At 43.4% G+C, this 14,473-nt stretch overlaps 1 protein-coding gene across 7 annotated transcripts in view; it reads right to left on the bottom strand.

The window, feature by feature from the left end:
* GPATCH2L (G-patch domain containing 2 like) overlaps positions 1-3,652 on the bottom strand; it is a 76,173-nt gene extending 72,521 nt beyond the window's left edge. For 5 of the 7 annotated variants that reach the window (XM_078447982.2, XM_078447981.2, XM_078447978.2 and 2 more), the window contains exons 1-2: positions 3,569-3,652; positions 716-1,387 (exon numbers count right to left, since the gene is read on the bottom strand). In XM_078447982.2, coding sequence (XP_078304108.1) covers positions 716-1,377 — 662 coding nt within the window. In that variant the 5' untranslated portion in view covers positions 1,378-1,387; positions 3,569-3,652. The other 2 variants (XM_078447979.2, XM_078447980.2) reach the window with 2 other exon arrangements.
* Positions 3,653-14,473: the final 10,821 nt, after the last annotated feature.

The raw sequence follows: 14,473 nt of genomic DNA, 5'->3' as shown, positions 1-14,473 counted from the left end.
GAGGTGGGGCTTATCAATGTTCCTAGGACTATCTGAGATGGAAAAACAAAGTCACCAAAAAACTACACTGACATTTTAAAGATGCATCCAATAGACACAAATTTTTATGGCTCAATGACATTCGGTTGAAAACTAATGGGATTCAATACTGTTATTTTCAAAGCCCCACCATGTCTTTCAGACGACTTGGATGTCAGCCATAAAAAATAAACTCAACAGAGTCAAACCGTAAGTAGCAGAGAACAGAATTATAGCCCGGTATCTGAAGTCAAGACTCTTAACGGGTAAAGGAAGCTTACCAGAAACGTACACAAACTCCACATGCCCAGTACCAGCATTTTCTCACATACACAAACACACACACCAGCCTCTGCTGAGACCCTGGTTCTAACAATATCGATGTATGAACTACATGGTATAAACAGCAGCAAACTGTTTTTAAAATAAAATTCTTGGTTATGCATGTGAGATACACATTTTAAACAATTTTTAGAAACAATGTGTTTCATTACAGAAAGCTTTCTTGACCTAGGGAAATAGAATCATGAATGTACTCTAAGAAACTAGAGATAAACCCTAGCTGACTGATTAAAGGAGGGCTACAAAGGCAACATTGCAGTGGCTAGTTCTGAAAGTTGAACTCATCACGACTGTAAATTTGTACCCGGGGTAAAAATAAGCAGGCAAATCTTTGACTTAGTAAGAGAGATCTCACCATTCTGACATGTTCTCATCAGAGCCCTGTTTTTGTTCATCTGCTTCACACTCCATCCTTTCTTTCCTTCCTGTTTTGCTTAGGAAAGTCCTATTTTCTGCTGATTCACACAACCCATGACCTGATGAGGTCCAGGGAGTATTCTCCTTCCAGCGGGACAGACGCTGCTTCTTAGCAGACTTGAACCTGCAGCCTCTCTCGTAGCTCCAATCTGACACCTTGAGCTTCTGCTGGAGGCTGGCAGCCACCTCTGATGTCACTCGCTTCACTTTCCGCCGGCGCCGGAGCGGTCGACAGGGCGCATTTTCAGTAAAGGAGTCAGATTCGTGCCAAGAGTGCTGCTTACTCTTAACAATGGCATTGAGAGCCGGGTGCCGTTTGGCTACCATCGTGTCATCGGAGTCACTAAAATTGGCAACAGGGGCCATTTCTCGACAATCCTTAATGGCCTCATCGAGACTTGACTCAGAGGCCTCACTGTAGCAGCAGGTATGCTCGGCCAGGTGAGTGAAGTCCGAGCGGCGCTTCCGGCCTCTCCTCTTGCGAAGCTGCCGCCTCTGCTGCCGAGGGCTCAGGGCCATCTCCTCCCACAGCTCACCAAGCTTATTCTGCTCAGATGTCTGCTCCAAGGCTGAGGCTAAGTCATGTACCAGCTCATCCATGAGGCCACATCTGCCAAAAGAAAGCCCAGAAAAAGAAAAAAGAAAAAGAAATCCTTAACAGGATCTGTTGTTTTAGAATAATTTTATAAACCAGATCATGGCAGTGCAGAGCCCACCCCATCTACAGAAAATAAACTCACCTTTCATCTGGCTACACTTAAGACTCTGTTCCTACCATCCATGCTCCTCTCAGCCACTAAAAATAGGTGTTTGGCCCTTAAGTGCCTGAAGTCAACACTCACCAGATCACAACCAGGATATTAGCAAAACCCAGCAAACCCAGGGAAATAAATCTCTCCCCTTTTTTCCCAATTAAACTCGTCACTAAATTATATAATAATAAAATCCAAAAAGATTAGACAATGTCTCACCAGACAGGAGCAGAACAACACACAACTTCAAAACCATAGATAAACAACTGTGCTATGGTTTGGGGCCACTAATAAGAATGCTTGTGGAAGGGAGAAGACAACACACTGACACACTTTAAGGAAGTCTGCTTGTACTTTTAGTGATCCTAGAAACTGTAGTGACCCACATTTGTCCTCTGAATGGAGAAAACAGAGTAAGTCTGCACCCATTATGGTCCCAACTACCACCTGGAAGCTAGCAGGGAAGGCCATTTGTTGAGTAGGTCATACACACACACACACACATATAACAATTAGCAACTTTTAAGCTCTTCTCCCATCCTTCAAAAAATTAAGTGATCACCCTAATTATGTGCTTTAGTACCCATCGCACGAGACCAGGATATAACAGGTTGAAATGAAACGCACAGGAGGAGTCTCTATGATTTCTAGCCAACTGCTTTCTAAACTTTCCTATTGTCAAACCCTCATACTTCAGGAGTCACTTTAAAAGCAAACCTTCCAAGGGATGAGAGCAGTAGGAGCAATTTTTGGAATGCCCCTTTAAAAGGAAATGTCTAATATAATTTGTACAACACCTTATTAAGTACATATTAAATTAGCACCTTTCCCTAGCCCTTGTTAAGCCCAAAGTATTTCAAGTCCGTAATTAGAATTTAAAACTGTGTGGCGCCACTCTCAGACGGTATTTTCGTTCATGCAGTTTACATTCTGCAAAGGACTTTCTAAAACCTATTTTCATGCTGTCCCCATGCCAACGACTTCAAAGGGAAGAAAACAGTAGTCTGGCTTATCTGCCACATGGATGGGAGCAATGGGGACACCTAGTTCCAAAACTACCAACCAAACAAAACGTCTCAAAGTGTCAAAAGCCACACAATATAAAATGCCCACGTCCCTTTAAGCAATACGAAATAGTTTAAAACGCCATGACTGGGGTTTCGGAGGCAATTGCCTGTAAGACCAAAACAGAAGTGAGAACAGCACGTCTAAACCTACTTCCTTAATAAAGAATTACTGCTTTAAAAACTCAGGCAGAACTGTACAAACGTGAAACAAAGTGACAGAACAACTTGCAGTCGTTTGTGCAGAATCCTTTCCTAAAAGACTGCAAGTCCAACAGCAGGTGACAGAAGAACCTTGAGCTTCCCACACCTTCACTCTCGGGTGCATAGTCCGAGAGAACCCCCTTGTCTAGCAAGCACTCGAGGAGAGGAAAGGTTAAGTCACGCAAAGAAAAGCACGGGAAACGGATAGAAGTAAAAAGAGGCAGGCGTATGGTCTGAGCGAAAGACCGGGTTGCGAGGAGCTGGGGGGAGGAGGGGGGAGGAAGGCAGGAGGCAGGAAGCAACTTCTCATTTGGGCTCACCGGGGCAGCGGTTCAGCCCTTCTCGCTCGGGCAGAAACTGCCAAAATTCAAGTCCTGGTGACTAAGCTCCCTCCGTGATCAGGGGTCGCAACATGGCCACATATGTAAGAAAAAGCTGGTTTCGAAGGACTCTCCCTCCAAGCCCCCGGCCCGCCTCCGAGGACTAGGGCGAACACGGCTCGGGACAGCAAGCCCTCAAGCTGTCGCCTGCCCGAAAGCGCCAGAAAGAAGAAAGGAGAAGAGGTGAGTGTCGTCCCGGAGACGCCCGAACCTTATTCCCCGGGATGGGGGCGATGGGCCCTGAAAAACAAGGCCCAACCACCCTCGCCCCTCCCGCCAACCTTCGCAGCCCCATGGCGCACACGGCCCCTCAGACTCCGCTGGGAGCCGGTATTCCCGTTGGCGCCGGCCCCCTGGCCCCCGACCCTCTCAACCCACTCCTCCCCCTCACCAGCTGCAGCAGCCACCTCCAATGGCCGCCGCTTTTGGGGCCGAGTCTCCCCGCCGGGGTTTCCCTTTCTGACCTCATTTCCGGTCTGGGCCGGAGGGGTGGGGCGGTGGTGGAGCGGAGTGGGTGGGGCTGCTGCTTGAGAGGGCCCGCCCCGGCTAGACGCTTCCTGTCCGTGGCCGCGCCCACTTCCGCCCCACGGTGGGAGGGGCCTTGGGGAAACCCGCAGAAGGGGTTACGGGCCTGTCGTGTTGGTGGTTAAGGGTGGGCTGGGTAAGGGATAAGGTCCCCGTTAGGGGAAGAACACGCCTCCTCAGGCTGGCCTTGTCTGTCTTCGGGGGCGTCGGGGAATTGGCAGGGAGGGACCTGGGCCTCGCCCTTGTTTGCTGACCTGCTTTCAAAAAGGGTGTGTGAAATTAAAGGGAAATGGATCCTCATTGTTAACTGTGAGAGTTGGTACCACCATTAGGTTAGCGCGATAGCTTTGTAGTGAATTACTCAGAGTCTTACAAATACGCATTCCTTCAGCAACAAAACCAGTAAAGTTCTATTGGATTATAACTTTAAGTATAAAATTGATACCCATGAGTCTATATTGATGTAAATAAACTAATGATGTGAATACTGACATGAATAAAGTAATAAAACAAGGATGAGGAGACAAATCTCCGGTGCAGAAGAAGTCTGAATAATTTATTGAGATAATCTACCCTGAAGTATAACTCCCACCCCCTTGAATGTGGGCTGTGCTACTGACTTCCTTCTAGAGAGTACAGTATGGAAAGAGGGAAAATGAGTATAGTGGAGAAACAAGGCAAGCACTACCTCACTTAGGTGATCAAGGTTAACATGAACAGGGTATAAATCATGCTGATCGTTTGTGGGCTAGATATGATGAAAGTGTCATTTTATCTCTATGGTACTTTCCTTCCAAACCCCATAACCTCAGTCTAATGAAGAGAAAAAACAGACAAACCCCAACTGAGGGGCATTCTACAAAATGCCTGGCTAGAATTCCTCAAAATTGTTAAGGTCAAAAAAGTCAAGGAAAGTCTAGAAATTGTCACAAAGAAGAGCTTAAGGAGATGGGACAACTAAATGTAATGTGATCTACTAAATGAAAGACTGGAATAGAAAAAGGACATTAGGTAAAAACTAAAGAAATCTGGATAAACTACGGACTTTGGCTAATAATGTCTCAATGTTGGTTCATTAATTGTGACAAATGTTCTATATGAATGTAAGATGTTAATAATAGAGAAAACTGGGTATGGGGTATATAGGAACAGTCTGTAATACCTTTGTAATTTTTCTGTAAGCCTAAAACTAATCTAAAATAAAAAGGTTATTTTTTTAAATGTACATGGCTTTTGAACAAGAAATTCTGTCTCTAAGGAATTTTATTCTAAAGAAAAATTGGAAATAGGTGCAAAAATATTTTAAATGTATAGAGAGGGATGAGAAGACTAGGGAAAAAAATCCTACAACAGGGATTACTTATCTAAATTATGTTACATCTATGGGATAGACTGCCTTTGAAGCCTTTTAAAATTGATGTGGAAGAAAATCTCCCAACAAACAAGAGTCCAGGGCCAGAAGGCTTTCCAGGGGAATTCTACCAAACATTTAAAGAAGAGTTAACCCCTATTCTCTTGAAGCTGTTCCAAAAAAATAGAAATGGAAGGAAAACTTCCAAACTCATTCTGTGAGGTCAGCATTACCTTGATTCCAAAACCAGACAAAGACCCCACTAAAAAGAACTATAGACCAATTTCCCTGATGAACCTGGATTCAAAAATTCTCAACAAGATACTAGCAAACCAGATCTAACAGTACATTGAAAGAATTATTCACCATGATCAAGTGTGATTTATTTCTGGGATTCAGGACCAGTTCAATATCTGCAAGTCAATCAGTGTGATACATCACATTAATAAAAGAAAGGATTAGAACTAGTTGATCCTCTCAATGGATGCTGAAAAGCGTTTGACAAAATACAGCACCCTTTCTTGATAAAAACTTTCAAGAAAGTAGGGATAAAAAGGTCGTAACTGAAGATCATAAAGGCCATATATGAAAGACCCACCACTAATATTATCCCCAATGGGGAAAAACTGAGAGCTTTCCCCTAAGGTCAGGAACACAACCAGGATGTCCTCTCTCACCACTGCTATTCAACATAGCCTCAGCAATCAGACAACACAAAGAAATAAAAGGCATCCAAAATGGCAAGGAGGAAGTCAAACTTTCACTTTTTGCAGATGACATGATACTCTATATGAAAAACCCAAAAGACTCCACCAAAAACTGCTAGAACTGATCCATGAATTCAGCAAAGTCGCAGGATATAAAATAAATGTGCAGGAATCAGTTGCATTTCTATACAACAATAATGAAGCAGCAGAAAAAGAAATAAAGGAATCGATCCCATTTACAATTGCACCAAAAACCATAAAATACTAGGAATAAACCAAAACAATGAAGTGAAAATCTGTACACTGAAAACTATAGAAAGCTTATGAAAGAAATTGAAGAAGAAAAAAATGGAAAAACATTCCATGCTCATGGGCTGGAAGAACAAACAGTTAAAATGTCTATACTACCCAAAGCAATCTACACATTAAATGCAGTCCCTATCAAGTTACCACCAGCATTTTTCACAGAGCTAGAACAAACAATCCTAAAATTGTATGGAACCAGAAAAGACCCCGAAAAGCCAAAGCAATCCTGAAAAAAACCCAACGCTGGAGACATCACAGTTCTGGATTTCAAGCTGTATTACAAAGCTGTAATCATCAAGACAGTACAGTACTGGCATAAAAACAGATATAGAGAACCCAGAAATGGACCCACAAACTACAAATGGATCCATACCCACAAATTAGTATGGCCAACTAATCTTTGACAAAGCAGGAAAGAATATCCGATGGAAAAAAGACAGTCTCTTCAGCAAATGGTGTTGGAAAAACTGGACAGCGACATGCAGAGGAATGAACCTGGATCACTTTCTTATACCATACACAAAAATAAACCCAAAATGGATGAAAGACCTAAACATAGGACAGGAAGCCATCAAATCCTAGAGGAGAAAAAATGAAACAACCTCTTTGATCTCAGCCACAGCAACTTCATACTTGACATGTCTCCAGAGGGCAAGGGAAACAAAAGCAACAATGAACTACTGGGACCTCATCAGGATTAAAAGCTTCTGCATGGTGAGGGAAACAATCAGCAAAACTAAAAGGCAACCAACAGAATGGGAGAAGATGTTTGCAAATGACATATCAGATAAAGGGTTAGTATCCAAAATCTATAAAGAACTTATCAAACTCAACACCCAAAAAACAAATAATCCAATGAAGAAATGGGCAAAAGACATGAATAGACACTTTTCCAAAGAAGACATCCAGGTGGCTAACAGACACATGAAAAAATGCTCAACATCACTCATCGGGGAAATACAAATCAAAATCACGATGAGATACCACCTCACGCCAGTCAGAATGGCTAAAATTAACAACTCAGACAACAACAGATGTTAGCGAGGATGCAGAGAAAGGGGAACCCTTTTGCACTGCTGGTGGGAATGCAAACTGGTGCAGCCACTCTAGAAAACAGTATGGAGCTTCCTCAAAAAATTGAAAATAGAACTACCCTACAACCCAGCAATTGCACTACTAGGTAGTTCTCCAAAGGATACAGGTGTGCTATTTGAAAGGGGCACATGCACCCCAATGTGTATAGCAGCACTATCGACAATAGGCAAAAGCCCAAATGTCCATCAACTGATGAATGGATAAAGAAGATGTGAGATCCACCCCCCTCTCTCTCTCACACACACAGGAATATTACATGGCAATCAAAAAGAATGAAATCTTGCCATTTGCAACAACATGGATGGAAGTAGACTATATTATGCTAAGTGAAATCAGTCAGAGAAAGACAAATATCATATGACTTCACTCATGTGGAATTTAAGATAGAAAACAGATGAACATAAAGGAAGGGAAACAAAAATAATATAAAAACAGGGAGGGGGACAAAATATAAGAGAATCTCAAATATAGAGAGCTGGGGTTTGCTGGTGCGGTGTTGGGTGGAGGGAAGGGCTATAGGGGTAAGGCTCATGAAGGAGGACACTTGTAGAGGATGAGCACTGGGTGTTATATTTAGTAATGAATCACCAAATTCTATTCCTTAATTTATGATTAAACTATGTGTTAACTAACTTGGATTTAAATTAAGAGAAAAATAAATAAATTAAATTTAAAAATAAAATAAAATTGATGTGGAAGAATATTTAATGAATGAAAAGTCATCGGCTTCTGATTGTGTACATTTCTGCTTGACTGTTTTACTCCAATAAAAAGGTTATTCTAGGGGTGCCTGGGTGGCTCAGTCAGTTAAGCATCTGACTCTTGACTTCAGCTCAGGTCATTATCTCACAGTTTGTGAGTTCGAGCCCTACATCAGGCTCTGTGCTGGCAGTGCAGAGCCTGCTTGGGATTCTTTCTCTCTCTCTCTCTCTCTCTCTCTCTGCCCCTCCACTCCAAAAGCTCTCTCTCTCAAAATAAATAAATAAACATTTTTTTAAAAAAGGTATTCTAAAAATGTAGAGTATGGCTGCATTCATGTATATAGGAAATTAAATCTATACTTGCCTAGGAATATAAGCAGAATGATACACTACACACCATCTAAAATAGTTCCATTATAAATGACTATATGTCCTATCTGTTATTTTTATGGACTTCCAGAATTTAAGGGAGATTTAAGGGAGGAGACAAGGATGATTGAGGTCTTGAGCCACCATGACTAAGAGAGTGGTCAGTACCATTTGCACAGTACTAGAGAAGAAAAGAAACAGATTTGGTGAGAAATTGATTAATTCCATTTTGGACATGCTGAATTTGTAACTCGCATAGGAGAGAAAGAAATGTTCAAAAGTTGTCCACAGCTATCAGCCTCCTTTCTGCTTAAGTGAAATTCTCTCCCACAAGCAACCTAAGTGCCATTAGTAAATATATTTTTTAAAAAGATGTAGGACACACACACACACACACACACACACACACACACACAAAGGGAATATCATGCAGCCTTTAAAAAAGCATGAAATCATGGGGTACCCTGGGTGGCTCAGTAGGTTAGGCATCTAACTTGATTTTGGCTCAGGTCATGATGTCACAGTTCATGAGATTGAGCCCCACACCAGGCAGGCTGTCAATGCGGAGCCTGCTTGGGATTCGCTATCTCCTCCCTCTCTGCTCCACCCCCACCCCCACTCACACTCACACATGCTCTTTTTCTCTCTCTCTCTCTAAATAAACATTAAAAAAAAAAAAAAAAAAGGATGAGGTGCGCCTGGGTGGCTCAGTCGGTTGGGTGACCGACTTCGGCTCAGGTCATGATCTCGCGGTCTGTGAGTTCGAGCCCCGCATCGGGCTCTGTGCTGACAGCTCAGAGCCTGGAGCCTGTTTCAGATTCTGTGTCTCCCTCTCTCTCTGACCTTCCCCCATTCATGCTCTGTCTCTCTCTGTCTCTAAAATGAATAAACGTTAAAAAATTTAAAAAAAAAAGGATGAGATCATGCCATTTACAACAACATGGATAGACATAGAGAATATTATGCTAAGTGAAGTAAGTCATACTGAGAAAGACAAATACCATACGATTTCACTCATATGTAGAATCTAAAAAAAACCCAAATGAACAAACAATCAAAAAGCAGAATCAGACCTATGAATACAGAGGACAAACTGATGGTTGCCTAGGAAGAGGGGAAAAATGGGTGAAAGAACGTGCGAGATACAGGCTTCCAGTTATGGAATGAATAAGTCATGGGAATAAAAGGTACAGTAAAGGGAACATAGTCAATAATGTTGAGTACGATAATATTGTGGTAGTGTTGTATGGTGACAGATGATAGCTGCACTTGTGATGAGCACAGCATGACACGTAAAGAAGTTGAATCACTATGTTGTACACCTGAACCTAAAATAACATTGTGTGTCAACTATATTAAAATAAAAAATGTTTTCATAAATAAAACTATGAAAAAAAGTTCTCGCCCCCGAATCATAGCATCTCCCATGATGTCAGTTGCCCCCATCACCTCTGAAAACTCCCCTGTGAAATCCAGTTTCTATTTGCATTTTTCTGCTAGCTATCTCCATTGATTTACTCCAGCAGCATCTCCAATTTAAGATGTCAAAACAAAGCTTAGTTTCTTCTGTAGTCTCTATCCAATCTTCCCCTTCCCCACTGTTCCCTGTTTGGGAAATGTTACCACCATCATACAGTCACCCAACTGAGATGCCTCAAAGCCGTTTTTAGTTCCTGCTTCTTCCTTATACCCCTTCACCTAGTTAAATGCCAAGCCTCATAGATTCTACTTTTATGGTATTCTTGCATCCACACTCCCTCTTTTGCTCACTCTGTGCCATTGGCCTGGGTAGGCAACCACTCTTCTGGATGGGCTCTCCCCAAATAAGTCATTCTCTACACTCGCACCAGAGTAAGATTCCTGAAACACAATTTCACTTCATCCATCTTTTACTACCTCCTGGAGCATACTTGGGCACACCAGATCACTTGCTATTTCTTGAACACCCCTAAGATTTAGGGTGATTGAAAGGTTGAATGCCAATGTCACCTCCATGAAGGCTTCCCCTTGCTTGCCTACTCTATTGGGCTCTCTCAGCACTTGCTGGTATCTTTACGATGGCATTTTCTTCATTAAACCTTGAATTAGAGCCAATTATAAGCAAATCTGCCTCCCCAAGTAAATGACTCATTCAACAAAATATATACTGGCACCTTATGACATACCTGGCCCTACACTAAGCTCTGGAGATAGAGCATGTGAACAAAAATGAAGCCAATTCTATTGCCCCAGATATCCTGTCATAGTCATTGTATTCTCACCAGTTTCTGGCACGATGCTTTGCACATGGTAGGTGCTCAGGAACTATTGCCAATCAGGAAAACAAATATTTGCTTACTAAATGCTGGAAGAGAAAATTTAAATCAAAGTTCCACCTTCAAGTAATGATGGTAGTCGTGAGCAGGACAACTCAAAGAAAGATTGTGGCAACAGAAGACTATGGGGATAAGGGGGACAGCTCAAAAGGAACAGAGAACATTTGAAGAGAACCAGTGTATAGAAGCCAGAAATTTAAGAAAAAGAGAGCCAAAAGGAAAAACTGGGTGGAATAGGAATACTACTACTATTCCTCCTCCTCCTCCTCCTCCTCCTCCACCTTCTTCTTCTTCTTGATTGCGCAAGTGGGGGAGACAGGCAGAGGGAGAGACAGAGAGAAAGAGAGAGAGAGTCTCAAGCAGACGCCACGCTCAGTGTGGAACCCAGTGAGGGACTCAATCCCACAACCCTGGGATCGTGACCTGAGCCCAAATCAAGAGTCAGATGTTCAACTAACTGAGCCGCGCAGGCGACCCAGGGAGGAATAGCTCTAAGGAGAGGCCATCACACTTGGTAACTGAAGTCCCTGATGACGTGGAGTTTTGGGCAGACTGCCAGCAGATAACAGTGGAACCAGGAGGGAAGCCAAGGGTGAAGCTCCATTAACTGACTAGCTGTGTCCAGAGCTAACTGCTTCACTTCTTTGAGCCCTTGCTTCCTCCTCTGTGAACTGGAGACAATAATAGAAAGTATACATCTCTTTGGTGGAGATTAAATGAAACAATGACTACAAGCCATTTAGCATAGAACCTAGCACAAATTAAGTGCTCCAAAAAATTAGTAGTTACTGAGAAGACAAAGAGAATCTAGTCAACAATTTTCCTTCAATCGACTATTAGAGGAAAACTGTTGGTTGAATGAGCAAATCACCAGCTGAAAAGGATGTACAGACAGGAAAAATAATAGGTTTGCCCTTCCCACAACACACACACACACACACACGCACGCACGCACGCACGCACACACACATCACAAAAGCACCTCTGCTGCTGGTTCATTAGATTCCCTGCAGTTATAATAAACTGACAGTCTTCACCGTGGCCTGAACAGCCTATGATCTGGCCCCTACCTATGTCTCAGCTTCATCTTGAGCCCTTTCCCCATGCTCACAGTACTTGCCCACCAAGCACTGTCCCCCTGCCCTCCCCCCCCCCCCCCCCGCCCGCCCCGGGCCTTGGCAAATGCTGTTCTGCAACCATGAATACCTGTCTTCAGGGCTTTGCGGGCATGGGCTGGAGGATCTCCTCATCTTTGAAGCCTTAGCTAAAATGTCACCTTCAGGAGACCATGGTGTCTCAGGCAGGTAAGCGACCGACTTCAGCTCAGGTCATGATCTCACAGTTCGTGGGTTCGAGCCCCACATCAGGCTCTGTGCTGACAGCTCAGAGCCTGCAGCCTGCTTCGGGTTCTGTGTCTCCCTCTCTGCTCCCTCCCCTGCTCTCTCTCTCTCTCTCTCTGTCTCTCAAAAATAAATAAACATTAAAAAAAATGAGACCGAAGTGCTACCTACTACGCTGAGGCACCTAAAAAAATTAAAAAATAAAGTAAAACATCACCTTCGTATAGAGAGCTTTCCTAACACCATCTGGAGGAATTCTACTCCCCTAGCCATTTTCTATCTCATCCTCTTTATTCCCTTGTGGCTTGTATCATAATCCAACATTACCTTGTTGATTTGATGTATACTTGCTTATTTTCTGTCACCTCCCACTAGAAGGTAATATCATAAGAAAAGATACGTTATCTCTCTTTTTGCCTTCCTCAACCCTGGGCACCTAGAACAGTTCGATGAAGGCAGGAATTCCTTGTTCACTCGTCTCCACAGTGCTTTTCCATTTCCCCCTTTCCTGGCTTTAATCGTCCCTAAACCAATCCAAGACATTCCAGAATCTTTCCAGAATTGTTTTCCAACAGCCACTCAAGAGATGTTACTAATAGAAAGTGTCCACTACAGACAGCAGGAAGTGTCAGCATTTGCTTGAAAAATGAATGACTCCCAGCAACCGGCCCTCCTCTCTGGCCCCAACACTCCTTCTGCTTTGCCTTACAAGAAACCTCTCTGGAGGCTGGGATGGGAGAGTGGGGACAACAGACACAGAACTCCTATGGAGCATACCGGGTGAGGGGACACTGGGAGAGGCTGTTCTGTGTCCAGAGCAGGTAGGCACAGGGCATTAGGAGGCAGCTGGTAGAGGTCTGCCAAATTCCTCCCATGCCATGCCTTTCACACTCTCACACGTACCCTTCTCAACTACTTAGAGTTGCTTTTGTTGAGGTAGCATGTATTGAAGGCTTACTATGGGCCAAGCATCATAGGCGTGTATATTAGTTTCCTATCGCTGCTATCACAAATTGCCACAAGCTTAACATAATGTACCCACGTGGATAATCCAGGACAATCATCCCATCTCAAGGTCTTTAACTTTAATCATAACTACAAAGTCTCTTTTGCCATGTAGGCTAACATAGTCACAGATTCCGGGGGGCCATTATCCTGTCTACCACAGCATTACGTTATCCCCATTTTATAGATGAGGAAACTAAAGTTTTCAGAGGCTAATGACTTAACCTAAACCCACACAGCTAGAAAATGATAGAGCCACGACCATCTGTGCAGGTAACGAGGGGCTGAAGCAACCAAGCACAGATTACTCACCGCCTACGCTTGGCTGAGCGTGTTCTTACGTGGAAGCCTTCAGAAGGAAAGAGAAGCAAGAAGCTAGAATGCTCAGAAGCCTGGCTCAAGGCGGTCGAAGCTACAGCTTGGTGGGGAAGGGGGGTGATGGGGAAATGTGACAAAAGGGCAATTCAAATAGACTTTGCGAAGGGGCCAGAAAGGGAAATTAGAATCTATGGAGCACCAATGTGGCAGGAACTGCCCCAGAATGCATGGAAGATTAAGTTGCATGATAAAATAACAGTAGCTAACATCTATTGAACACTCAGTAGGTACCAGACAGTATCTAAATATTAACATGGATCAACCAAAATTCCTCAAAGGAATCCTAGGAAATAAGTACTATTATTATCTCCATTTCACAGATGAGGAAACTAAGGCACAGTAAGGTTAAGTAGCTTGCCCAAGGCCGTACAGCTGGTAAGTATATAACCAGGCACAATGACTCTAGGAGCCATGTACTTAACCACTAAGTTTTAATGTGAGTGTGTAGCATGCTGCATGGCACATAGCAACACACACACACACACACACACACACACACACACACACACGCACGATATATATTAATTGTTAGACATGTGGATTTCCCAAGAAAAGGTTTGTGTCTCCATTATTTACTGATGGAATCATTCAATTAATCCTCAGAATAAACCTCCAATGTAGGTGCTCTTGTCTTGACTTCCACAGATGAGGACACTGAAGTTCCGAGAGGTGAAACAGGGTCACACGGCTGGTGTGTGAAATGACTGTCATAGGAACGAGACTTCTCACTCCAAACGGTGCTCTCCCCCCCCTTGTGGGATGTATTTGGCAGGTATCGGTTTCATGGACATTCATTCATTCATTCAGTCAGGATATATTTAATGAGGCGCCTACCACGTCCTGGATACTGAAGAAGCACCCAGAAACAAAATCGACAAAAGTCCCTGCCTTCGGGATTCTTTCCACACCACCCCCAGGGGAGGAAGACAAACAATAAATGGATAAACACATGAACTATTAGGTGGTGGAAAGGCTGTGCAGACTAAAAAGGAGGAAGGAGGGGAAAGGAAATGCTGGATGTGGGACTTGCTGCTATTTGTGATAGGTTTCTCTGATAAGGGCTCATCTGAACAAATGCCTCAAGAAAGGAGGGAGTGTGCTCTCCAACCACGTCAGGGACAAACGTACCGGGAAGAGGGAGTAGTCAGAGTAAGGACCATGAGGTGGTGTATTCGTTTCCTAGGGGTACTGGAACAAAGTACCA

This window comes from Panthera onca, chromosome B3, assembly GCF_046562875.1.
Source record: "Panthera onca isolate mPanOnc1 chromosome B3, mPanOnc1 haplotype 2, whole genome shotgun sequence".
Classification (NCBI taxonomy): Eukaryota; Metazoa; Chordata; class Mammalia; order Carnivora; family Felidae; genus Panthera; species Panthera onca.
Note: the sequence above shows the minus strand (reverse complement) of the source record. Positions and strands in the feature narration are given on the sequence as shown.